At 40.8% G+C, this 26,446-nt stretch overlaps 1 protein-coding gene across 1 annotated transcript; it reads left to right on the forward strand.

Moving 5' to 3' along the window:
- Positions 1 to 25,909, forward strand: Fbxo40 (F-box protein 40). The gene is made up of 5 exons (XM_042667595.1): positions 1 to 240; positions 12,455 to 12,561; positions 17,991 to 18,022; positions 18,957 to 20,867; positions 23,069 to 25,909. Exons 3-5 carry the CDS (start codon positions 18,020 to 18,022, stop codon positions 23,279 to 23,281), a joined length of 2,127 nt encoding a protein of 708 aa, XP_042523529.1. The 5' UTR covers positions 1 to 240; positions 12,455 to 12,561; positions 17,991 to 18,019; the 3' UTR covers positions 23,282 to 25,909.
- Positions 25,910 to 26,446: the final 537 nt, after the last annotated feature.

Raw genomic sequence — 26,446 nt, forward strand, 5'->3', positions numbered from 1 at the left:
TTCAGTTGGGGAATGTGAGCTCCTCTTTACATGGTCTCTTGTGCTCCAACAGCTGGATTGGTCTTGTTGAGAGCAACAGAGCTGGAGTGTGCAGGGCCTCTGGAGGCCAGCACCCAGCACTTCCACTGTCATTCTCTATGGCTTAGGAAGGCGTGACTGGACATGAAAGTAGGACAAAGAGAAAGGCAAGACAGAAAAACGCAGGTCTCAGAGCAATCATCTACAAAACAACTCCACAAGGTAAAGCTGTTGTGGGATTGGGGTTTTTTTTTCATGTTATAAATGTAAAAACTGAGACTCTATAAACAGACATTTACATATATCCAAACATCTAATAAATAAAAATATGAGTTCTCTAAGATTGTAGCAGCCTAGATAGTCAACTAGCTGGAGTATGGTCTATTTCCAAATTCAAATGTATTTTCTCTGCCCTTTTGCCATCTTTCACAATAAAGTCACACTCAAATATACTGTATCTCACTTTATGTATTAATAATGTCACAACACATTACAGGAGGTTTACCTAGCTAATAAAACACTTTCAATCTTCCAAAGATAGACTGAGTTTTAAAAATTATTTTTGAGGGCTGGGAATGTGGCTTAGTGGTAGAGTGCTTGCCTAGCATGCCTGAAACCCTGGGTTCAATTCCTCAGTACCACATACACAGAAAAAGCCAAAAGTGGTGCTGTGGCTCAAGTGGTAGAGTGCTAACCTTGTGCAAAAGGAAGCTCAGGGAAATAATGCAGCAATAAACATAGTTGTGCTGGTAGCTTTAGATATGGAACCAATCCAGATGCCCCTCAGTAGATGAATGGATCAAGAAAATGTGGTATATATACACAATGGAATTCTATGCCTCCATCAGAAAGAATGACATTTCCCCATTTGTTAGGAAATGGAAAGGCTTGGAAAAAATTATATTAAGTGAAGTAAGCCAAGCCCAAAGAAACATAGGTCCCATGGTTTCCCTTATTTGCAATATCTAGTATATGTATGAGTCAAGCAGAAAAGGTCAGATAATGTGATGTTAGGAAAATGAACCCTTAGATATGTATTTAAATGTTTTTTTCTTTCATGCATTTGTTTCTAACGCATTTATAAGATTATTTCTTTGTTGCTTTGTATGTCCCTCCCCCACAGTATAACCCCTGCTTTCACTATGTTTGATGTCGGTAAAATTTGTGGAGGAGATGGGGAAAACAAGTCGTTTAAGGATACAGGTGGACCCATTGCAACTATGAGAAGTACAAGTTGTCATGTCGAAAACGAACTTTACAATTTTGTGGGGGGGGGGGGGGGGAGGATTGTAGGGGGAGGTTGGGAAGAGATGTGAAGGGAAAAAAAAGGAGGAGGCTGCAATGCTTGATAAGAAATGTACTCATTATCTTGCCCATGTAATTGTAACCCCTCTGTACATTATGTTCACAAAAAATTAAAATTAAAAAAAACAAAGAATATAACACATATTGACATATAAAAAAAAGAAGAAGAAGAAGAAGAAGCTCAGGGATAGGGCCCAGGCCCTGAGTTCAAGCCCCAAGACTGACAAAATATATATGTATTTTTGAAAGTATTGGAGTTTGAACTGTAAAATCATTTTTTTCGGGGGGTGGCCGGTCGTGTGGTTTGAACTCTGGGCCTGGGTGCTGTCCCTCAGCTCTTCAGCTCAATGCTAAGCATTCTACCACTTCAGCCACAGTGCCACTTCCGGTTTTCTGAGTGGTTTATTGGAGATAAAAGAGTCTCATAGACTTTCCTGCCCGGGCTGGCTTTGAACCATGATCCTCAGATCTCAGCCTCCTGAGTAGCTAGGATTACAAGCGTGATCCACCGACTCCTGGGAAATAATTTTTTAAGGGGTGTGAGGGTATAGCTCGGTAGTAGGGTGCCCCTTTTCCTAACACGAATGAAGCCCTGGGTTCCATCACTGGGGCGAAGAGAAAGAAAGGAAGAGGAAATAAGGGGAGAGAAGAAGCAGGTGAGGAAGGGAAGAGGAGCTAAAGACCAGCCCATGTTATTGGGACTCTTATCTTAAAAAGCAAGCTAGGCTGAGCACAGTGGATCACTCCTGTAATCCATCTATTCAGAAAGCAGATGAGGAGGCCAGCCAGAGCAGAATGAAGAGATATTGAGATCCCATCTCAACAAACTAGTAGTGACATACCCCCATCTATGTGGGAGGTATGTTTGGGAGGCTTTGGGTCCCAAAGCATCCTAGAGAGAATTATGACCTTATCTGAAAAATAAAAGCAAAAGGATAGGAGCATGTAGAGGAAGAGGAGAAGTAGCAGAGTGGTCCTGGTAGGGCACAAGCTACGCATGTGCAAAGCCTGTCCGCGCATAGGGAAAGCCTAGTTCAAAACCTCAAAGTAGCCAGAAAAACAAGTCAGGTCATACATGAGGACCAGCAGTCATGGGTCAGAGAGAGACATGGGTGTAAGATCAAAATGTATTTCTAAATTTAAAAAAAGGAAGGAAAAGGAATTCCTCAGGTATTCTTAATTTCTCTTCCTAATTATGCTAATCAGCTCATTGCAATCCAAAAAAGTTTCTGATGAGGGGCTGGGAAGGTGGCTCAGTGGTAGAGCACTTGCCTTGCATGCCTGAGGCCCTGGGTTCGATTCCTCAGCACCACATAAGCAAAAAGAAAAATGCCGGAAGTGGCGCTGTGGTTCAAGTGGTAGAGCGCTAGCCTTGAGCTGAAGAGCTGAGGGACAGCACTCAGGCCCAGAGTTCAGGCCCCACAACTGGACCCCCCCCCCCCAAAAAAAAAAGTTTCTGATGCTGTGGCTCCAGTGGTAGAGCGCTAGCCTTGAGCTGAAGAGCTGAGGGACAGCGCCCAGGCCCAGAGTTCAGACCCCACAACTGGACCCAAAAAAAAAAAAAAGTTTCTGATGAGAGGTTGATTAGAACATTTTTGCTCATTAGCCCTGTTTTAGAGATTATTTCATACACATTGTGTACATTTCATACAGATGTATTCTTAAATATTCAGTTATTTTGCAGTTATTGTGCATTTGCTCTTTCAGAATGTAATCGGTGGTTGTTGTTGTGCCAGTCCTGAGGCTTGAACTCAGAGCCTGGGTGCTATCCCTGAGCTTTCTTTTCTTTTTGTTCTTTCTCAAGTCTAGCATTCTATCACTTGAACCACAGTTCCACTTAAGGCTTTTTGGTGATTAATAGGAGATAAGAGTCTCATGGACTATTTAGCCTGGGCTTTGAACCACAATCCTCAGCTTCCTGAGTAACTAGAATAACAGGCATGAGCCACTGGCACCTGGCCAGAATGTAATTCTGGTTTCAAAATGTATCCCAAGCTGGCCTTGAACTCTCCCTCAGTTCTTATACTAAAGCCTGCCATTACAGGCATGTATCACCACACAGACCTCAGAATGTAATGCTGACATTACTTTTTATATTTGACTTAAATTAGCCATTAATGATGTGTGTGTGCTGCTATTGGGGGCTTGACTTCAGGACCTGGGTATCCTCCCTTGCCTTTTTCATTCAAGTCTGGTGCTCTACCACTTGAATCAAAGCTGGTACTCTACCACTTGGCCATTTAGTGGTTGAGTGGATATAAGAGTCTTAGACTTTCCTTTGAACCACAATCCTTAGACCTGAGCCTACTGAGTAGTTCAGATTACAGGCATGAACCACCAGTGCCCAACAATAAATGTATCCTAATCTTACATTATTCAAATGTATTGAGCTGGGTTTCTTTGTGATTAGTTTTTGTCTTGAGACAGGGTATTGCTTTATAGCCTGGCTAGTCTGGGACTTGAAATCCTCCAGAGTCAGGTTCCCAAGTGTTAGCATTGTGGGCATAGATACCATGTGCACACATTGTAGGCATAGATACCATGCCCACACACACGAGCTGTTTTATATAACATTTTCAGCAGATTTTTCAAGATGAACCTTGCTTATCTTCTGTAATGAGTAACACTTTGACTCTGCTATTCTACTGCTTTTCAATTATTTTGTTATATTTACTAGGTACCCCCAACAAATGCATAATGCTGCATAGCACCTGAATGCAGGACATCTTTTGCCATCTATATGAATTGATGGAAGTGCTTTCAATGTTTTCCCATTAAGTATTTCCATTAAGTATTTTCCCATTAAGTATTCCCCATTAAGTATTTGGCTGCAGAACTCATTTTTGGTTAAGGAATTGCCGTCTATTCATAATTTGCCCAAATTTCCATCAGAAATAAGTTGAATTTCTAAATAACTTGTCTCATTCATAGGAAGGGTGATTGCAAAGTTCAAGTAAAATAGGCCAACTAAAAGTGACTAAACACCTGTGTGTTGATTTGGTCAAGATGGTTTTTACTGGAATAGAATCAGGACTTCAGTGAGAAATACCAGCCATGTATGTTCCACGTTCATTCTTCTTGTATTCTTGTATAGGTACTTCTTTGTCTAACAATGTGAAATAGATTTATTCCTCTAGCAGTGTTTCTCATGGTCTTTGCCTTCCAAGATGATGATATAGTCAATTGGGATTTTTTTAAACTTCATCTCTAAAACTCTTCACTAGCTTAAAAAAATTCTAGAATAGGGCTGGGAAGGTGGCTCAGTGGTAGAGCGCTTGCTTTGCATGCCTGAGGCCCTGGGTTCGATTCCTCAGCACCACATAAGCAAAAAGAAAAAAGCCAGAAGTGGCGCTGTGGCTCAAGTGGTAGAGCGCTAGCCTTGAGCTGAAGAGCTGAGGGACAGCACCCAGGCCTACAGTTCAGGCCCCACGACCGGACCCAAAAAAAAAAAATTCTAGAATAGTGGATTTAAAAACAAGTATATTCTGAAACACCTATATTCACTTGTCAGTTTGAACTATTAAGACTATTCATGGTGTGCCCAACTCTAGACTGTATGTTGCTCTTTTGTAGATTCTGGTAACACTGAAGACACAAGCACACTAAAGCCTCTCTCCACCCATTCTAGACACACACTTTGATGAAAAAAATTCTACTTCTAATACTTCTATCTCAGGGTGGGTATGTCCCTCTTTTTGTAAAAAGAAAGAATTTCTAAAGACAGCGTTTTATTGCAGAGAAATTTGAAATAGAAAAAACAAGTCACTCTTTTTTAAAAGTATATTATTTTCTTAATAAACTGCTTTACTCTCAATGAAAAAATGAAAAACCAGACACAGTAGCAATGAAATGGCCTGAGTCTATATCACACAGTGTTATGAAGTATGTTTTTCGTTTAGCATGTTTTTAAAGTTCACTGGTGATGTAAATGTATTGGTAATTTGTTCCTTTTTATTTCTGAGTAGCATGTGATTGTGTGGCTATACCACATTGTGTGTCCCCATTGCATAGCAAGGACGTGTGCATTGTCATCTCCTTTGGCTCCTGCATATCACTGCTATGAATAGTGTGTACATATCTTTTCATGGATACATGCTCTCATTTGTTTTGGGGAGATTCCAAGGAGTGGAATTGCTGAGTCATGTGTCAAGTTTGTATCAAAGGTTTGTAAAATACTGTCGAATCCTTTCCCAAGCGGCTGTACCATTTGCATTCCCACCAGCAATATAATGAGGGTTCCAATGTCTCCATATCTCCCACACACCCATTAATATTATTATTTAATGAAATATGTATTGAGTTTTATGCCTATTTTTAGCTGAGATGTTTGTCTTTTTACTTTTGGTTTGAAGAGTCTGTTAGCTAGTTCAGACGCAGCTTCTTTAGTGACATATGCTATTTGCCTTTTGCTTGCAGGATATTCTTTAACACATTCCTCAGAGTAGGTCTTCTAGGGATGGATCCTTTCAGCTTTGTATGTCTGAAAGCATCTTTGTTTTGCTTTGGTTTTGAAACATATTTGGGCCAAGTATAAGATTCTAAATTGACATTTGTTGCATTAATTTCTGCGGACTATTTCTAGCAAAACCTCTTAAGAGTACTGCAGCCACCCTGCAGGACTGAGCTCTGGTGGGCAGTGATGTTACACACAACATGATTGGCTGTCTCCTCTTCATGCTTCCCTTCCTAGTATCCCATGTACTTCTCAAATAAAGTGCTTCAAGTTGAATCTCTCTATTAAGTTGTGCTTCAGAGAGAATGCCCCTTGATAGGAAGTTCCAAGACATTTTTATTTAAAAACAAATTCTTAAATCAAGATTTAGTTTTTATTCTGTACCATGACTTAGCTTTTTTCTTATCATAGGTATAACAGTTCTTGCTTCATTTTATTGGACATTTCTCTTGAATTATTTGTCTCTTTCCCTCATTGTTTTGTAATTTTAAAATGTCTTCTACCTTTGCCTTTTCTGGCCAGCATTTTTGTTTCATTTTGTTTTTTATTTGTTTTCATTTTATATTTTTAATCAGCTTAGTTTTAATCACTTAATTCCTGACATGATTTTCCTTTTCTTTTAAACTCTGCAATGAGAATTTCATGAACATTGTCTTTTTCTCCAAACACTTCCTTTTTCCTGTATTTGTAGTCAAGCGCCAGTGGTTCACACCTACAATCCTAGATACTCAGGAGACTAAGATCTGAGAATCACAGTTACAAGTCAGCCCAAGAAGAAAAATCTATGAGACTTTAATCTACAATTAACAAGCAAAAAGCCAGAACTGAGGACATGGCTCAAGTGGTAGAGTGCTGGCCTTGAGTGAAATAGGCATGCAAGAACACAAGACCCTGGTTCAAGCCCCAATACTGGATCTCTCTCTCTCTCTCTCTCTCTCTCTCTCTCTCTCTCTCTCTCTCTCACACACACACACACACACACACACACACACACACACACACAGAGGCAGACTTACTTGTATTGCTTTATACTTTCTTCCTTTTTCTGAATTTCTTCCACGTGCCTTATTTTGATATTTAGAGTAGCGTTTTTATATATGTTATGGCCTATCTGGTGTGTCACTGGGAGACTTTTATTTTGCTTCCCCTTTTTTTTTTAAATAGTTGTTGTTCTTTCTGTTGTACACACTTGTATGAAATGAACTTCTGTGCTTTCCTAGGTGAAGGGGTAGGCTAAGAAAATTTTCAGCTCTAGAGTTCCTTTTTTTGTTCCTTTTTGAAGTAGTCAGAGATCTACCTCCTCAAACACTTCTAGCCAAACCTTCCATTTCTTTTGTTTATGTTTTGTGTTCAAGGATCTCTTCTAGTAGAACATCTGTCTCCTCTTGCAGGGTTTGTCTCCTAGTGTTGCTCCTTAGCTTTAGTCTCTTAGTTTCATGGATGTGTCTAGGTGTCCCAAGCATACAAGTATACAGTCTTAAGCCTGTTAGTTCCTGTTCACACACTGATAAGTCATAGTCCAAAGTGTTACTAGTTTCTCAGAATAGGCTGCTGAACTTCCCAGTGTGACCTGTGTTGAGCTTCCCAGTGTGGCCTGTACTGAACTTCCCAGTGTCACCTGTGGTGTTTGTGGATTCTCCACCCCTTAATAACCCCTGAGGACATGCCACTTCCTTTCATCTTTGCACAGATGAGTAAGTGAGAAGTCACAACCAACAGCTTCAAAATGCCTTTGAGAAACATAAAGAAGAGGAATTCTTGGAAAAAGAGTTGTTTTTATACCAAGATGCAAACATAAAAACTTAGGTGTAAAATCATTTACAGGGATGATATTTCAAATGAACACAGAAGCAAGCTAAAAATGATTCAAAAGTATCTAAAAGGCCAAGAACACACACAAGATATCTATTGTTTACTTCCTTTCATCATATATGACTTTTTGGTTAGTTAACTTGCTTTTATATTCTATTTAAATATAGATTAAAATTTAGAGATTTTATCTTCATTACATAAGTAAATTAGATTATATATATATATATATAAAATATTGAATTTAACATATTAACACACTATAGAGACAAACTAATGTAGTCCAGTTAGACTACATTATATACATTTTATATTTTATATATTTACATAAATAGAATATATAATTATATAACATGTAATATTATATTTATATGTGTATAAATATATAAGTATAGTTAATAATGTTTTATATTGACATTAATGCTTGAAATCCAGTGACTACACTTACCAGCCTATTTCAATCTAGAGGAAATGCTAAATTTTCATCAGGATTACTTTTATAAAATAACTTGAGGTTTCATCCAAACATGGTAGTAGGCTGGGGTAAGTCTATAATATCAGCACTGGAGAAATTGAAGTAAGAAGATCTCAAGGCCAGCCTGGGCTACCTAGTGAAAAAAATATTTTTAGGTATTTGGGTTTCAGGCTGGGCATTGATGCATCACACCTTCAACCCTAGCTGTCTAGGATCTGAGGATCACAGTTTGAAGTCAACCCAGGCAGGGAAGTCTATAAGACTCTTATCTCCAAACTAACTACCAAAAAGCCAGAAATGGAACTGTGGTTCAAGAGGGAAAATACTAGCCTTAAGCAAAAATCTCAGAAACAGTACCCAGCCCCGGAGTTCAAGCCCTAGAATTGGTACTACACACACACACACACACACACACACACACACACACACACACACACACACACACACACACACACACACACACATATTTTGGGTTTCATGAATTTACAGTTGGAAAGGTAGAATTATTTTAGTATATTCTAAAATGTTTCTGGACTGGGTATTATGTTTAAATTAAGATACTCTAAAGTTATAAATTCAGTACATCCATGGAACCAATCACATAATTATTTGCTTGATAGTCAAATGTTTCGTAGTGATTTGGAGCAGTGGCTACTGAATTGATCAGAACAGCTCTAGGGAACAATTGAGAGGCTTGAAAAGTGAAGAGAGGAACAAAAAGTGGAGGGAAGATCCTCATTTAAGACTGCTATCCCCAGCCCCAGAGTCGAAGCCCCACAACCGACTAAAAAAAAAAAAATGGCTTGCTATTCTTGGGTCCATGGCGACTTAGGGGTTTCTTCCTTGGTTGTTTTTGTTGGTGGTGGTAAGAAAAGAAAAAGAGCAGAAAGGATGATCTCAACAATCCAACAGGTTTTATTCTAGAAGAAATCCTAGGAAGAGCAACCAAGTCTCCTTGCATTCAGCTGAAGATGCAAGACCCTTACAACTAGGGTCCTTTTAGATATTAAGCAAAAAGTGAAGTCAGGTAGGGCACATGAAAGTGGGGTGAGATGGAGGTGTGGCTGGAGAACAATGTTATTTTGACTGAGAAGTTTCAAGGTTTCAATAGCATCTGTGTCCACCAGGGGAGTCAGTGTCAGACATAGCCTTGGTCTCAGGCTCTCTTCCAAGACCACTGGGTACATCTATTCAGGAGGAAGGGGAGGGGAGATGATTCAGTTCTAAGATATGGCAGTCAGAAGGAAAGGTGAATGCTTTCAATTTAAGTCATTTTCATCAATCAGTATTTGGGGGGGGGGGGGGGGTGTTCCAGTCATGGGGCCTAAACTCTGGGCCTGGGCATTGTCCCTCAGCTCTTCAGCTCAAGGCTAGCACTCTACCAGTTGAGCCACAACGCCACTTCCAGTTTTTATTTTTTCTGCTTATGTGGTGCTGAGGAATCGAACCCAGAGCCTCATGCATGCAAGGCAAGCACTCTACCACTGAGCCATCTTCCCAGCCCAGTATTTTTTTTTTCATTTTAGACACCAAGTGTGAAAAGGGGATGAGAAGAAGGAAGCACTGTCTACTGCCTGAGGTTAGATAAGGCAAAAGAATTAAATACCAGAAAAACAGAGCTGTTTTCAGTGTAAGATAAACTGAAAGTGGAGGGACCAGATTCCAGAGTGACAGACTGAGCAAGGCGAAGACTATAGAGGTGACCCATTTCCTGCCAGGGCCAAATAAATCACAGAAAACACAAGAGTAGAGGACTCAGCCACTCAGAGTCCAGACCAAGACTCTATAGCTTCTAGATCCAAGCCCATTGGAAGGAAGGCATGGGAAACTTAGAGTTGTGGTTTTCTCTTCCTTATTCTCTTTTTCTTTTGGAGAAACCTGACAAAGATACTGATGTAAGACAAAAATTTCATACAATACTCAATCATTGATAAGTCAAGTAGATAGAAATTTAGCACAGGGAAAACATTTTAACTGTAGTTAATAAGCTTGATCTAGTGGAAATGTGTAGATGTCTACATTCAACCAGTAGAGAATATATACTCTTTTCAAGCATATAGTAGACCTCAGAGCCAATTAACAAAATCATGTGAATCAATTACATGGCAGAAAATCTTCCTTGATCACAAGACAGTGATTTTTTTTTAAAGAAAACTCCTGCTTGTAAATTAAAATCAGTCAGAGACAGGGTAGATGTGCCTCAAAAGAAGAGTACTTGCCTAGCAGGCACACACCTCTGGTTTTGATTCAATACAAAAAGAAAGAAAAAAGAAGGAAAGAAAGAAGGAAGAGAAGAGAGAGAGAAAGTATCAATTTGGAAGTATGAAACAAATGTTACCTGCCCAGCAAGTGCAAGGCCTTTATTTCAAACTCTAATTCCATCAAAAAAATCCCCCCAAACTTTTATTTCCTATGGCCATAATTTTTTTTTAAATCCTAAGGAATTCAAGAGAAAATTATAGAGCTAATCCAGCAAACTTTGAGAATACAAAGGTCCATATAAAATTTTAGAATTTTCGGGCTGGGAAGGTGGCTCAGTGGTAGAGCGCTTGCCTTGCATGCTCGAGGCCCTGGGTTCGATTCCTCAGCACCACATAAGCAAAAAGAAAAAAGCTGGAAGTGGCACTGTGGCTCAACTGGTAGAGTGCTAGCCTTGAGCTGAAGAGCTGAAGGACAGCGCCCAGGCCCAGAGTTCAGGCCCCACGACCGGACCCAAAAAAAAAAATAAATAAAAAATAAAATTTTAGAATTTTCATGCACTACTTGCACACTCAACTAAGCTTACCCATATATGAACACATCTGCATGGAAAAATACATTGTGAAGGGTGACTATTAATTGCAGTAGACTTTAACACATTGTTTTAGTAAAAATACACAAATATATTCAAATCAGAGCTAACATTATTGAGCATTTTGTATGTGGTTGACATTGCTCACGTTCTTGAAATGTATTAATGCATTGTTACACGTGGTGATACCAAATTATGTTGTTCCCCGTTTTATAGGTGGGAAATGCATAAGTAGCCACATCCAAAGCCACATATCCAGAAATAGCAAAGCCGGGATTGATATTTTCTTTCCTTAGACGATAGCTGAATGGGAGCTGTCTGTCAGTGGCTCATGTCTATAATCCTAGCTACTCAAGAGGCTGAGAACTAAAGGCTGGTATTTTTAAGCCAGATTGGGCAGAAAGTCTGCAAGACTCCCTCTCTAAATTAACCAGCAAAAAGCAGAGCTAGAGGCATTGCTTCACTGGTAGAGCAGCACCAGCCAAGTAAGCAAACTGAGTGTAAAGCCTTGAGTTTGAACTCTAGTACCTCCAAAAAAATAAATACATAAAAATGAAAGATAGTTCAACAGGTTTATTTGAAGAAGATATCATAAAGAAGAGTAATAGAGGGGGGAAATAGAACTGTGTGTTTCCTCTTGTTCAAAGAGTAATCATGGATGTGCAATTTATTTTCTCTGACCCTCTAGTCTCCCATCTATAAAAAGAGAGAGACTAAATGATAGCCAAGCTTTCTATCCCCTCTGATTCTCTCAACTTTTCTTTCTGCCTGGTGTGTGTGTGTGTGTGTGTGTGTGTGTGTGTGTGTGTGTGTGTGTGTGTGTGTGTGTGTGTGTGTGTGTGTGTGTGTGTGGTGTTGGGGCTTGACTTCAGGGTCTGGGTGCTGTCCCTTAACTTTTTCACTCAAGGCTGTTGCTCTACCACTTGAATCACAGCTCCACTTCAAGCTTTTTGGTGGTTGATTGGAGAAAAGAGTCTCACAGACTTTTCTACCTGGCTGGTTTCAAACTGTGATCCTCAGCTCCCAGCCTGCTTTTTAGCTGGTGTTACAGTGTGAGTGGCTGCTGCCTGCTTTCTGCTAGAATTTGAATGATAAACTCTTCCTTCCCCAGCCATTTTGAAAAGGCAAGGGCCAGAGGAGGACAGAGGCTGACTTGTCCTAACCAGAAATAGGAGAAGCAGAAAGAAAACAGCATGTCACTTGTAGAAGTTGCTGCTTCAGCCAGTAGCTTAGGTGAGAAGTGAGGTTATAATTAGAGCTGCAGCCCAGCTAAGTGCTGCTCCCACCTCCTGGGTACAGCTGGACCTGACTGCACACATGAGACTTAGAGGCTGTTCCGGCCCTGATATGATCCTTCTTCAAAGGGATTTTCGCCTTCCTCCAGGGAGACAAAACCCATTGATATAAAACTCCACTTCCCATCCACTCGCCCCTGCTAAATGCCACTCCAGTAGAGACAAGCGTTGATACATACATAGAGGAGAGAAAGAGTCGTAAGCTGAGCCTGGTCACACTGCCCCTTGTGATAGAGTTTTATTTTTAACTTCAAAACACTTGAACTATTTCTGTTGAAGTTTTCTCCCTTTCCTTGTGTTCCCAACAGAACTCTGTGTACTGCTGCAGCTGATTCGTCCACGGCCACCTCCCGGTGACAGTTTGTTCCCCATCAAGGGACAAGAGCAGCTGATGGTGATAGCCAGTGTTGTTAAGGTAAGCTTTTCAAATAGAAGCCGGTGATGAATGCATGATGGAAGCTTGCTGTGCACCATCTTTGTGCCCCCAAGGGCAAGGGTTATTCAGCAAACCCATTATGTACAGAGATCGTGGAGGGGGTCGGAGGTTGAAGGAGAATGTATGAACTCTTGTTTCAAATTTAAATGTTCAGGGCACTCGAATCTATGCTGCTTTCTGGTAGCTTGGGTTCTTCTATAATCAAGCTAAGTAGTTATCTGATGCCTTTAAAGTTCATGTGATCCCTTTAAAGATGGGAAGTGATGACTGGGGTGCAGAGGGCAGGTGGGAGGAAATAATTGAAAGACCCAGAACCCCAGAATTGTAAAGTCCGAATGCTGCAATCCTTTCTCTGATCAACACTTTCTGTAATACCTGCAAGTCATTCTTGTGTGACTTCAGTGCTCTCCTCTGTACTGCACTGCTGGGTAACACAATGTAACTGTACTGAACTGCACACATTATCTAAACTCCTCCTGCAGTTAAAAAACTTATTTTCCTCTAATAGTAGTTCCTAAATGCATCTCTTTTCTCTTCGGCTCTCTTAAATCCAGACTGCATTTATGAGGGCTGGAAAGATGGCTCTAGTAGTAGCGTTCCAGTCTAGCAAAATGTATGTATGGGGTATAGATGGAGCTATTTTGCAAGGTGAAAACCTTATATAGACATCTATACCCAAATCAAACTTGAAAACTTCCACATCCCGAGGAACAAAAACTGAGTAATGATAATTGAGGTATTGAAAGTTATAAAATATAGATTACTTATACCTTCCAGAACAAGTATATAATGTTATATGCACACGTGCACACACACACACACACACAATAAGACTGGCATGGGTAGAGCACTGTTTATTTACTTTATCTGGTCCAAAGTTCAGCTAAGGACATTGTAGGAAATGAACTGTGTAACAAAAAGAACTTTGAAGTGGTCAGGTTAAAGCCATCAATGCCAAGTAAAAGAAAACTTAAAAGGCTCTATACAAGTGGCTCATGCCTGTAATCCTAGCTACTCAGGAGGCTGAGGTCTGAAGATTGAGGTTCAAAGACAGCCCAAGCAGGAAAATCCATAAAACTCTTATCTCCAAAAAATAAAATAAAATAAAAATTAGAGCTATGGCTCAAATGGTAGAGCACTAGCCTTGAGTAAGAAGGGCAGATCCTATGTTTAAGCCCCAAGGACACAGAGAGAGACAGAGACAGAGAGAGAGACTTGAAAGTTGTCAGTGACCTTCAGCTAAGTTTGTGATAAACTGAAAAACTGCCAGCGAGGTAAACTTGAGTGAGTGAAGGACACATGTTCTTTTGCTTTTTGGTAAAAGTGAGACACCAAGGCCTATGAAGACATTGAGCAAATTCTAGAAATCTGTAAACTTGACCCTTCAGTAGGAGAGAGAATTTAAGAAGAAATTAAGAATCCAGATCCTGAAATGAGTAGACTGAAGAAAGATAAAATGAGTTGATTACTGTCTGAGTCCTAAGGACAGGGTTGTTTGGGCTATGCTGTCTGTCCATGTGCCCCCATTATGAGATTTGGGATGGAAAAAGAAGACCAGGTTATTGAAGTACGAGAAAGAGAGAGACAGAGACACAGAGAGAGAATAGAATAAAGAAAGAGAGAGGGGAAGAAGGAAGGAAAGTCAAGAAAGAGAAAGGAGGAATGGAGGGAGAATAGAAGGAAAGAAAGAAGAGAGGAAGTGGGTGGAAGGGAGAAGACATAAAACTATACTTAAATACTTTAACTTCTGTTTCCTTCTTGTCAGCCTCTTTAATCTCCAGATGCACCCCATGTCTCTACCATGGGTACTTATAATTGTGCTAGTTGGCTAAGCACCATCAAACTCACTACGTGATTGCCTAGCTTCATTAACTTTTACTGCTGTTTCCATGACAGTGAGCCTCGGAAATATTTGCTGGGGTACCATGCTGTAAAGACTAGGGTATATTGGCTTGAAAATAATCAAGCTGACAGGCTAACCCAAAGCAACCTCTAGATAATCCAGTAGGTTCAGAACATAAAATTACATACAGTAATTTTAAAATACTGGCACCAAAATATGAGCACGAACTGCTTATGAGAATTAACCACTAATTAAGTAAGCAAAAAGTGAAAAGGTAGAGAGATATCTAGAGTAGAGGGTGAATGGTAGATTGAATAGATCTGGGATGGGTGGCTGTGTTTGTAGGGCACAGAGGAGATTGGAGCTGCTAATGAATGCCCTACAAACACAGCCCGGAAGCCTGAGGCTATGTGAGAATTAACCTCAGCCAACTGCTAAAATCTCAAGGCCAAAAAGATTACTTTAATGGTTAACTTCTCCCCTAGAATTAAATCTTTCTCTAACAGGAAAATAAGTTAACAGTGTATCATTAAAGTAACTAGTTTAAAATGCCAGTTAATAGCTAAAGCATTAAAGAATATGCTTTGACCTCTAGTGTTCAACCTTGTCACCTTCACTGAAGTTGCAGTTCAGAAATAAATCATTATTGTGAGGCCCAGCCCTGTGAGGCAGCAGAATAGCTAGTTCCTGACATCATGTTTGGGGTGCTGAGAGGGCCCTTTCCCTAAAAATATCCCCTTGATATCAACCCTGTTTGCCGCTAACTTTAAAATCATAGTAAAGAATGTTCAAACTAGTGTCTGTTAATCCCATTCTCTTTTGCCTGGGTCAGTGATTTAAATACACCTGCTGTATGTATTATCAGGACCTTATTTTGGCTAGAGACACTGCCCCTCATCTCCTCATCCCTCCAGACTCTGTTCTACTCTGTCCTTGGTACCAACTAAGCTGTTGGCACACCTTTGTGACCTCATGTGCAGGTAGCTCTGTGTGGAGCAACTTCCTACAGACCCAATAGAACGTTGCAATTCAATAGGGAAAAAGCATGTGTTTAGAACCGGGGACTCCAGGGACACAAGCAAGACACTGTACTTCTCTAAATATCTTTTGCTACTCCTTTGGTTCACTGCTTTTTTGGGGGAGAGGGAGGGTTGTGGGGCTTGAACTCTGTCCCTCAACTCTTCAGCTCAAGGCGAGCACTCTATCACTAGAGCCACAGCGCCACTTCCAGTTTTCTAGTGATTTATTGGAGATAAGAGTCTCACAGGGTTTCCTGCCTGGGCTGGCTTTGAACCGTGATCCTCAGATCTCAGCCTCCTGAGTCACTAGGCTTACAGGCATGAGCCACTGGCCCCCAGCAAAATATTTTTTAAAGCATTAAAAAAGATTGCCCAGGCTGGGCAGGCACTAGCGGCTCATACCTGTAATCCTAGCTAATCAGGAGGATGTGATCTGAGGATGGAAGTTCAAAGCCAGCCCAGGCAGGAAAGTTGGTGAGACTCTTATCTCCAATTAACCACCAGAAAGCCAGAAGTGGCACTGTGGCTCAAGTGGCAGCGTACTCACCTTGAGCTGAAGATCTGAGGGACAGTGCACAGGCCCAGAGTTCAAGCCCCACAACTGACCAAAAAAAAAAAAAGACTACAATTTCCATTTAAGTCTATCTCTCCTGAAAAAAAAAGAAAATCTAGAGACTGTTCTTGACTAAAGATGATAAAACAGCGTATCTAAGTGCAACAAATTGACCTTAAAAGGCTTTTTGTTCAAATTTGAAAAACAAAAACAAAGAAAAAGCTATGGAAGATATTTTGGGAACAACTGGGAAAATATGAATATCAACACTGTGTTGCATGATGGTAGAAATTTATTTTTAGTTTTCTTGGGTAAAATGTTATTATAATTACATTTTCAAGTGGTTCAGCCAGTAACATGAGGGAGGGAAGGAGGGAGGAAGAGAGGGAGACAGAGAAGGACAGAGTGAGAAACAGAAAGGGAAAGAGAGAGTGATAGAGAGAGGGGAAAAGAAGGAAGGAAGGAAGGAAGGAAGAAGGAAGGAAGGAGGGAGGGAGGGAGAGAGGAGGAAAGGAAGGAAGGAGGAAAGAAAGAAGGAAAGAAAAAGAAAGAAAGAAAGAAGAAAGAGAGAAAGAAAGGTAAGAAGGAAGGAAGAAGAGGAGAGGATGAGTGACAAGGAAGAAGAAAAAGAAGGATAAACAAGACACAACAAGCACAAAATAGCAAAATGATAATGATTTGAATCTAGTAGTCTATTCAGCTGTTCGTTATACATATTTGTTCACTTTTCCTAAATATTTGAAATTTTTCAAAAAAAATTAGTAGAAAAATTTACCCATAATGAATTGGGAAATGCTAAAATAAAATGAAATAAAAACATAAAGTTCTGCACCTTCCAACTTTGGAGTGCTTCCCTTCCCTTCCCATCCTCATGCGTACAGTGTGGGGACTACGTTGCAGACTCTTTAAACCAGGCATACCAAACTGGTAACCTACAGGTCTGATCTAGCCTAGACTTGTAGGGGGTTTTCCTTTGCTCAAACATTGTATTTTTATAGTTATTTTAAGTTAACTTAGTTGCCAAATTTAAAATTCTGAGGATTTTTTTATCTCGATATATTTGTTATATGATAAAATATTTACAATATGATAAATATAAAGTACTTAAGTTTCTAAGAGAAAGCATGTAAATCACTTCTCCTCTGAGACAAGCACTGTTGCTGTATATCCATTTATTGTTCACAACAGCACTAGGAGGTAGGTACTGTCATCATCCACCTTTACAGATGGGGAAACTGGCAAACAAAAGTGTTAAGTAATTAAGAATCTCATAAGCACTGGACTGTAGGGTCAGGGTGGAGACCTTTCGCAGAAATCTTCATAACCACTTTATCTGTAAAAAGCAGCAAACAAACAAACAAACAGAAGATCCTCAATGCCTTCCCCCATGAGACTGACCAGTCAGAGCTAGACGGCTTGTTTCCCTTGAAAGCTGAGCAGCATCTCTTCCACTTGCCATGGTGCCCATCACTTAGCCTGATTCTGGAGCCATACGGTTTTGACTCATTCCAGCTGCAGCAGACACATGCTTGCTATGGCACAGGCACTGAAGCCCTGTCCCACACCAGTTAGATACTAGATTGAACCTCTCAGTAGCTATGAAGCCGCAGAGGATAACACAGGCCAGATTTGGGGCAAGAGTCAGGGTAATTGTCAGTAGACAATGGAGAAAAATTACAAGAAGCAGAAGTTACACTTTTCATGGTTAAAAGATAGCATGCCTCATCAAAGGGCAGTGTGGGTCAGTGAAAAGAGCATGACTGGCATGACTGGGGTTGGAATCCTGACTCCACCACTTAGCAGCCATGTGACCTTAGGGAAGTTACTTACTCCCTTCAAACTTCCATTTTCTTGACTACATAATGAGGATGGGGTGGGGCATCACTCCAAAGTGGGGAGAGGCATTAAATGAGAGAGTATGTATTATCTCTGAGTGTTCATCCAAATAACCATAATACTTTCCTTACTAATTCATATTCATATTTCCTCCTAGAGTTAAGAAGCAAGAAGAACTTGGAAGCTATGGTAAGTATCGGGTGCTTGTTGGACCTTCATTAAAAATAAGTTTCCCAACACATAGAAATGATCGGTGTTTGAGGAGATGGAAACACTAATCACCCTGACTTGATTATTATTTTGTACCCCATATGCATGTACAAATCTTATGTGCATGAACAAATTTAAAGATAAAAACAAAATGTTAAAATGCCAGTTATTATCTAAGTGTCTAGACCTCCCTTCACTCAGCGAGTACTCGAGTACCTACAAATATCCAAGCAACATTGCAGGTGGTAAGGACTCAAATGTGAAAGCCCTTGTCCTCCTAGTATGCCCTCCAGAGGTAGTTGGTTAAGTAAATGACATTACACCATATTCTGGAATGTTACTCTGACACTGTGAAAAAAAAAGATTGCAAAGAATAATTACATTGAAAATCTAATCTCAGGCTGGGAATGTGGCTTGCCTACCACGCTTGAGGCCCTGAGTTCAGTTACTCAGTATTACATAAACAAAATAATAATAAAAATTCAATAAATAAATAAGCATACAATCTAAACATTAAAAAAAGAAAATGTAATCTCATAATAGTAAGTTAAAAAGCAAGATGCAAAATTGTCCTCCTAGTGTTAACTATGGTCCAAATCACCCATAATCCTCAAGCCAAAAATAACTGATCAACATTATCATTAATGCCAGCTTTTTACTGTTCTAACTGCTATTTACTTTAAAAAGTTGAGAAAATTTTCAAAGCGTGTTGATAGTTTTTATTTATGGTTTGAAGGATGTGATAGATTTTCTTTTGCTTTCTTCTCTCTGATTGTCTCTTTTTTACAAATTTCCTATGAAAATAATCTAGCAACAGGAAATATGTGAATGAAAATGCTCACAGACCTGCTGCACTGAGTTTCTCTCCCAGCATTCCTTTGTTTTCTCTTACCCCTGCCCTCGGTATGTCCAGGGCAGGGCACGCAGGCCCCCACCTGGGCAGCACAGGCATTGTGAAGGATGCATCAACCGCCACTGCCATGTTCCTGTGGAACCCAGCATCTCCTGCCTGGTGATCAGTTGCCGCCTGCTCTGCGGTGCCACCTTCCACATGTGCAAAGAGGCAGAGCATGAACTCCTCTGCCCTTTAGAGCAGGTTCCATGTCTCAATTCTGAATATGGCTGCCCTCTCTCCATGTCCCGCCACAAGCTGGCCAAGCATCTTCAGGTATGCCCTGCTAGTGTGGTCTGCTGCTCCATGGAATGGAACCGCTGGCCAAACGTAGACTCAGAAACCATCCTTCATGAGAACATCATGAAAGAAAACCCCAGTGAGGAGTGTTTGGACACAGCCCTGGCCCTTCAGGACCAGAAAGTTCTCTTCAGATCATTGAAGATGGTAGAACTTTTCCCAGAAACTAGAGACACCACTGAGGAGGAACCAATGAATGGTGAAGCCAGTTGGGAAGAGCTGGGAGGTGCAGTGGGGGGAACTGATGTACGTTCAGCACCACATGGCTGTCTGTCAGTAATGAATGGGGAAATGATGGAGTTAAGTCAAGAAGAACGGGAGATGTTAGCCAAAACTAAAGAAGGAATGGATCTGGTTAAGTTTGGCAAGTGGGAAAATATGTTCAGCAAAGAGCATGCTGCCTCTGCTTTAACAGGCTCAGCAGGGATGTGTGAGAACAAGAGCAGGAATGGAGGAGGGAAAGAACGGAGTTCTGGTGGTAATGACTCCGCTGACACAAAGGATGCTTCAAGAGGGACAACAGCACAGGAAGACCAGAAGCAGCAGGAATTTGCCGCAGCCATGGAAATGACAGGTTTTGCCCCCTGGCAGGATGGTGTTCTGGAAAGACTGAAAACAGCTGTAGACCCAAAAGACTATAACATGTACCTAGTACACAATGGTCGAATGCTCATCCACTTCGGGCAGATGCCTGCTTGTACCCCTAAGGAGAGAGACTTTGTGTATGGCAACCTCGAGGCTCAAGAAGTTAAGACCGTCTACACCTTCAAAGTACCCGTGAGCTACTGTGGAAAACGAGCCCGCCTTGGAGATGCCATGCTGAGATGTAGGCCAAGTGAGCACAAGGCTGTGGATACTTCAGATTTAGGGGTCACCGTGGAGGACCTGCCAAAATCAGATCTCATCAAGACCACCCTCCAGTGTGCTTTGGAAAGAGAACTCAAAGGCCACGTCATTTCTGAGTCCAGGAGCATTGATGGGTTGTTCATGGATTTTGCCACCCAGACGTACAACTTTGAAGCAGAACAGTTTTCCTCAGGGACTGTGCTGGCTGACCTTCTGAACACTGGCAACCCCGGGGGACTCCACGTGGAGCTCCACAGTGAGTGTGTGACCAGGAGACACAACAAAAGTAGCTCTGCCTTTACGTTTACCTGCAATAAGTTCTTCCGGAGGGATGAATTTCCCCTGCACTTCAAGAATGTCCATACAGACATTCAGTCATGTCTCAATGGCTGGTTCCAACATCGATGCCCCCTAGCCTACTTAGGGTGTACGTTTGTTCAAAACCATTTCCGTCCTCCAGGGCCAAAGGCAAAAGTGATCTACAGTCAAGAGCTCAAGACCTTTGCCATCAAGCCAGAGGTTGCCCCTGAGCTTGATGAGGGAAGAAATAACCATCTCTCAGGCCATGGAGGAAAAAGCCAGAATTCTTTAACAAGCTTGCCCCTGGAGGTTTTGCAATACATTGCTGGGTTCTTGGACAGCATCAGCCTGTCCCAGCTCTCCCAGGTTTCTATGCTGATGAAGAATATCTGTGCCACTCTGTTACAAGAGAGAGGGATGGTCCTCTTACAATGGAAGAAGAAGAGGTATTCCCATGGAGGCACTTCCTGGAAAGTCCACAGACAGGCAAGTATACATCCCTTCCTTTATTCATCAAATATTTACTGAGAGATTTCTATATGTTTAGCACTGCACTAGGTCCTGGGACAGTTCGTAATGAGACTGACTCCAGCAGATTGATCTACTAAAAGAGATGGCCTTATAAACACACAGCAATATAGATGACTGCATCTATTTATTTATATCCTGACTCTCTTCCGGTTGCTCTTGTGCTGTGCTTTCCATCCCCTCTTCTCTGGTCTGTGCAGATTGCCTCAACTAGCTTTTTTACTTTGGTTAGCTTTTTCCCACTGAGTCTAATCCAATGAGGGGTATATCAGCAGGAGCTAGGAAGAAGAAGAATGGGGCTGAAGGCTATATGCTTCTGGCATCTTCCCTGAATGTTTCCTTCCCTCCATGATACCTTAAAGTGGTTATGACCCTCCATAACTGAATGTGAATTATTTACTATTACTATAACCTGTAGCTTTTTTTGCATTCCATGCTTGTATATATTTGTAATATGTAAAGCATTTGTTTAAAAAATTCTCTTCAATTGTCTGATTTGAGTGGGCCATCCGTTTCCCATTTGGATTCTGTATTGGTGATACATAGGCCAGAAAATTTTTCTATCTCATGCCAACACATTTTGAAATTTTACATGAATTTGTTCTACCAATTACCACTGGTTCAAATGCCTGTTTACTTTATAAGTTACTGCTGTATAAATCATAGAATCTTTCCTTTCAGTAAAATCTTGTTCCTTTTTCTCAATTGATTCATGTTGACTTAACTGGCTTATAACTTCTGCAGAAGTGAGATTTCTAATTCATCATGATCAAGGTACACGTAACATCCTTTCTCCTAGAAAATATGATGGCAGTATGAGCTGTGAATGTATGATGTCTATTTAAGTTGATAACCTCAGTGTCAAGTTTCTGCCTAAAATACGTGTGTTTACAAACTGGTCAAAGTTGTTTCCATCTGTTTTTATTGATTATATCTTTTATATCTTTCATTATTTATTTTGTAAGAAATATTCTTTTAAAGATAATAATAAAATCCAGACCTGTATCCATGTGTTAAATACTGGTTGCCAAGCAACCGCATGTTAGATATAAACACTAATGAAATCAAGATACTGCTTTCAAAAGTATTGTCTAAAACTTGCTGTGTTTCCTGTATATATGATGCAAATAATTTCATTTATATACAACCCCCCATTTGTTTGGTTCAAATTTGTCCCTCAGTCAATGATTTCTGACCACTGTTTGATATCATATCAAACTAATTTAATTGCAGAAAGTAGTAAAAATAGGGTAGTTGGGGCAAAAAAAATACTCATAGTAAAATGACTTAAGTTAATGAAAAGAGTGTGAGAGACATTATTCTAAAATCCCAGGAAATACTTTTTCTATGCAGTAACAAGACAAAAACAAAAAAAGGATAAAGCTGTCATGTTGAAAGGAAATCAGTACATCCATCCTCATAATCAGATTTTAGAACTAGTGACTTTTACTACATCCTAGGTGAAAAGACCAAAGATTATCTTATTAAGTACCAGACTCATAATCCTCCTTAGCGATCCTGTGAGATCTTTATTAATTAGGGTACTTTCAATTTCAAGCAGCAGAAAACCAACCTAAAGTGGCATAAACAATTTAATAGCCTACAAAACTAAAAAGTTCAAAGGCAATAGCTTTTAGTAAGGCTTGATCTAGCAGCTCAATAATGCCTCAAATAACTTTTTTCTTCCTATTTCTTATCTCCTATTCTTCAATATTGGCTATATGCTAAGGCAGTTCTTTGGTGTTCTAGTGGCTGCAAGCAGCTGCTAGGACTATAGCTTCCCAATTCAAGTTCAGAATGAGAAAAGGAAGTTGCTTTTCTGTATTTCAAACATAGGTTCTAGAGTAGAGGGCTAGTGGCAATGGCCTTGATTTAAGCGATTTGTCTACCTTAGAACACTGTTACTGGGAGGGACAAAATGGGGGAGTAGGGGAGCATGTCAGTATACGTAAGACTTGCTGGGAAGATTATTAACTGGGAGGGAGAACTGGATTTTGGATGCTGGGAAAGGAACTAAAAAATGCCTGTAGCAGCCACTGAATATTCTGGAAGCTAAGCACAGAAAGAATGGAGAGTCATTTCCTTATACTGTTGAAATCCAGGCTGCCCTGGGGGATTGCCCAGCAGTTTACCTTTGAGCTTTCTCTCTTTCCCAACAGATCTGGCAGTTCAGCAGCCTTTTCTCCAAAATCAAGAGCTGGGAGTTTAATGAAGTCACCTCCATGTCTGAGCATCTGAAGGCCTGTCCTTTCAACATCATAGAGCACAAGACTGACCCGATCCGTTTGACCAGCATGTGTCAACCCCATGAGCAGGCTCGGGAGAGCTTAGTGTCCACCTTTAGGGCCAGACCACGAGGAAGACACACCTAAAGAGCCACAGGTCACCATTCCTGAATTTCTTCTTGGAGTTATTGAAAAAGTAGGACAGTGTGGTTTGAGAGCTCCTCTGTCAACCAGAGATCTGCTTCTCTAGTGTATTGAAGTATGCAATGTCCTTCAAACCCAGAAGTTGAACTGGGCCTGAAAATTTTCTAAGCTACGGCTTATAGTGTGATATGACACTGATGGCTTCCCTTCCTTTCCCTCCCTTCTCTTCCTCATCACTCCTCTCTTCTCCTTGCCTTCTCTGCCCTTTCTTCTCCACTCCTCCTTTTCTCCCCCCCCCCCTTTTAATAGATCGGTCTAAGGAGAAAATAAGTAACTTGAGGCCATTTGAAAAATGAACCCACATCCTTAGGAGATAAGAGAGACTAAATTCCATCACCAAGATAGGACTGATTACCCACAGGGCTTTTTAATTTACAGAGCATTTTCAGATTCATGGGGCAAGCAATACAGGGACAGGATCAGTAAGAGTTAATTTTCCGGACACTCTGGGTGGAGATTACCTAACTTAAGGGTTCTGGAATTGTATCTCTCTTAAAAGTCAAGTCCAGGACTTCTTTCCATCACTGTACTTCCTCTAAGTCCAGGTGGCCTCAGCTCAGGCCATGTACATGACAGCCATTCAGTAAGGCAATGCTGAGTTTGTACACAGGGCTTGTTGTGTAGAATCTTGGCAACAGAGAAAGAAAATCTTGAGAAATTAAAGAGACTCCAAAAGAGACATGTAGAAAATAAGGACAAAGACTACAAAAGTATTTTTACCATCTTGATAATGCACAGGGTAGCCCAAGGAAACCACATACTTGGCAAAGTCTAGACAAAGCCTGCTGCACTTCCTATGCACCAGTTACCACTAAGCACCAGTTGGGGACTCTCCTAGGGGTCTTAGAGAGGAGGACATGTGGACATAATGATTTCATGAAATTGTTCCTACCAGTTGCTGGTCATGCCTTTCAAAACTGGCAACTGTTTAGGCAACAAACTGAATATTTAGGAGGACAGAAATAAACAAATTCCACAATAGAAACTGGCATGCTCTAAAGCAACATTTCTCAACCGTGTAACTGTTCATATTTTGAACTGGATAATTCTTTGTTATATTGGACTGTCCTACATATTTCAGGTTATTTAGAAGCATCCTGAGCCTCTGTTCATGAAATGTCAGTAATATACCAACCATGAACAACCAAAAATGAGTCAGATATTGAAAAATGGCCCCTGGCAGAAAAGTAGCTCCCGAGTGAGAATCACTGTTCTGAAGGATCCCATACCAGAGATAATGTTAGGACATGCTTGTCTTTTAGTTCAGTAAAATCTTATCTCATTTGGCTATCCACAGTGGCTATGATTTAACGTAGTACTCGCATATTTCCTTAATAGGTTTTAGACACGTGGTGTCTAAGTTGGGAAACAGATTGAGCTGGTTTGCTTGATGTGGCTTCATGTCCTTGGGCTACATGCAAGAACATGTGAGCAGACCCAGATATACCCAAAGCCAGAAAAGAATTATGTTTGTCTTGTATTTATATCCTTGTATCTTAATTGGCACCATTTTCCAACAGTCCTAGAAGATCCCAAGCAAGCAAGAAATAGAAAAAAGAGAGAACAGGCAACATAGGGAAGCAGAAGACGAAAGTAATGCAGCCAACAAAAGAAGGAGCTAGGTCAGAGCTAGGAGAGGTGAAGAAGTTGATGCCTCTTGGAATAGTCAGGGAGGCAGTAGAGTGGCCTCACATCAGAAGGTTACTTACCTTTTCATGCCAATGAACCACTTACTACTTCTTGGTAATGTAATTCTATTTCTCCTAACCTTTTTGTTGGGGTTATATTTCACATTTGTATATAAGTTATCATTCTAAAATTTTTAACTAGAGTGTGATCTAAGGCTTTTTCCAGTGAAGATGAAAACAACTAAAGTGAAAACAACTAAACACTGAAGTGGGAACGAAGGAGGAGAGTTTTCCAGGCATCAGTTCTGTGTGTTTTAAATCTGGTCCTCACACAGAGGAGTGAAGTTCCTAAAGTCCACTCCTGGTTTCTTATTAGAAAGTGAGAGAAAGGGGAACTACAGACCAACCAACGATGAGTATCAGTGATTGTAGTGAGATGGATCAGAAGTGAGGTGCCATCGAGGGACAAGAAAGTGCTTTCCTTCACAAACTGGGCAGGCACGCACGGCCCAGTCTGGGAGAGCAATCAAGACATCCCCACACATGCTTTCTGGGGAGCACACATCTAGCCACACTCTTCTCTCCCCATTGCTGTCTTCTAAGCAGTACTAAATTGACCCACACCATTCCATACATTAACTATGATATCTAATTATTTATGTTACAAGGAACTACGTGTATCCTCTGGTCCCTGGAAACAAGGACATCTTATGGGGAGAAGTCAGGTAGAGCAAAAGCAGACCTCCTCTGAGCCTGAGTTAGAAATATGACTTGATTAGTGGGTGAAGTTGCAGTGAACAGCATGAGCAGAGAGCATCATCTGATAGAGACAGGTTTTTAGGTGTGCCTTCAGATTAAGAAGCAGCTGGAGGTCTGGGAAGGTGGCTCAGTGGTAGAGTGCTTGCCTTGCATGCCTGAGGCCCTGGGTTCGATTTCTCAGCACCACATAAGCAGAAAAAGCTGGAAGTGGTACTTTGGCTCAAGTGGTAGAACACTAGCCTTGAGCTGAAGAGCTGAGGGACAGTACCCAGACCCAGAGTTCAGGTCCCAAGACCAATGACAAAAAGAAGAAGAAGAAGAAGAAGCTAGAGAGGGGGAAAGTGAGGAGGATTCTGTTACAGCTATAAAGCCTGCATACACAAGGAAATGTCCTTGTGAGAGTCCTTGATGAGCACCATTGCCACCACCAAGAAAGGCAGTCAGATGTGGAGGGTGAAGTTTATAGAACTAAGCCAGAAAGGACCTATGGGCCTCGCATAAGGATCTAGAAAGGCAGTTTCTGTCTTACAAGTGAAAGCAAGGTGAGACTTGAAGATGAGAACAATTATAAAGGCCTAATTTGTATAGGATGTCAAATCAAACTGAAATGAAGGAGGTTGTATGTATATCTGTGGTAACTTAGCTCTAAATACCAGAAATACCAATGACTCTTCTGTAAGAAGAAATAAAAGCTGCTTAAAAGCTAATTTGGTAAATCTTG

This window comes from Dipodomys spectabilis, unplaced genomic scaffold (genome assembly GCF_019054845.1).
Source record: "Dipodomys spectabilis isolate Male_0828 unplaced genomic scaffold, ASM1905484v1 ptg000017l, whole genome shotgun sequence".
NCBI lineage: Eukaryota > Metazoa > Chordata > Mammalia > Rodentia > Heteromyidae > Dipodomys > Dipodomys spectabilis.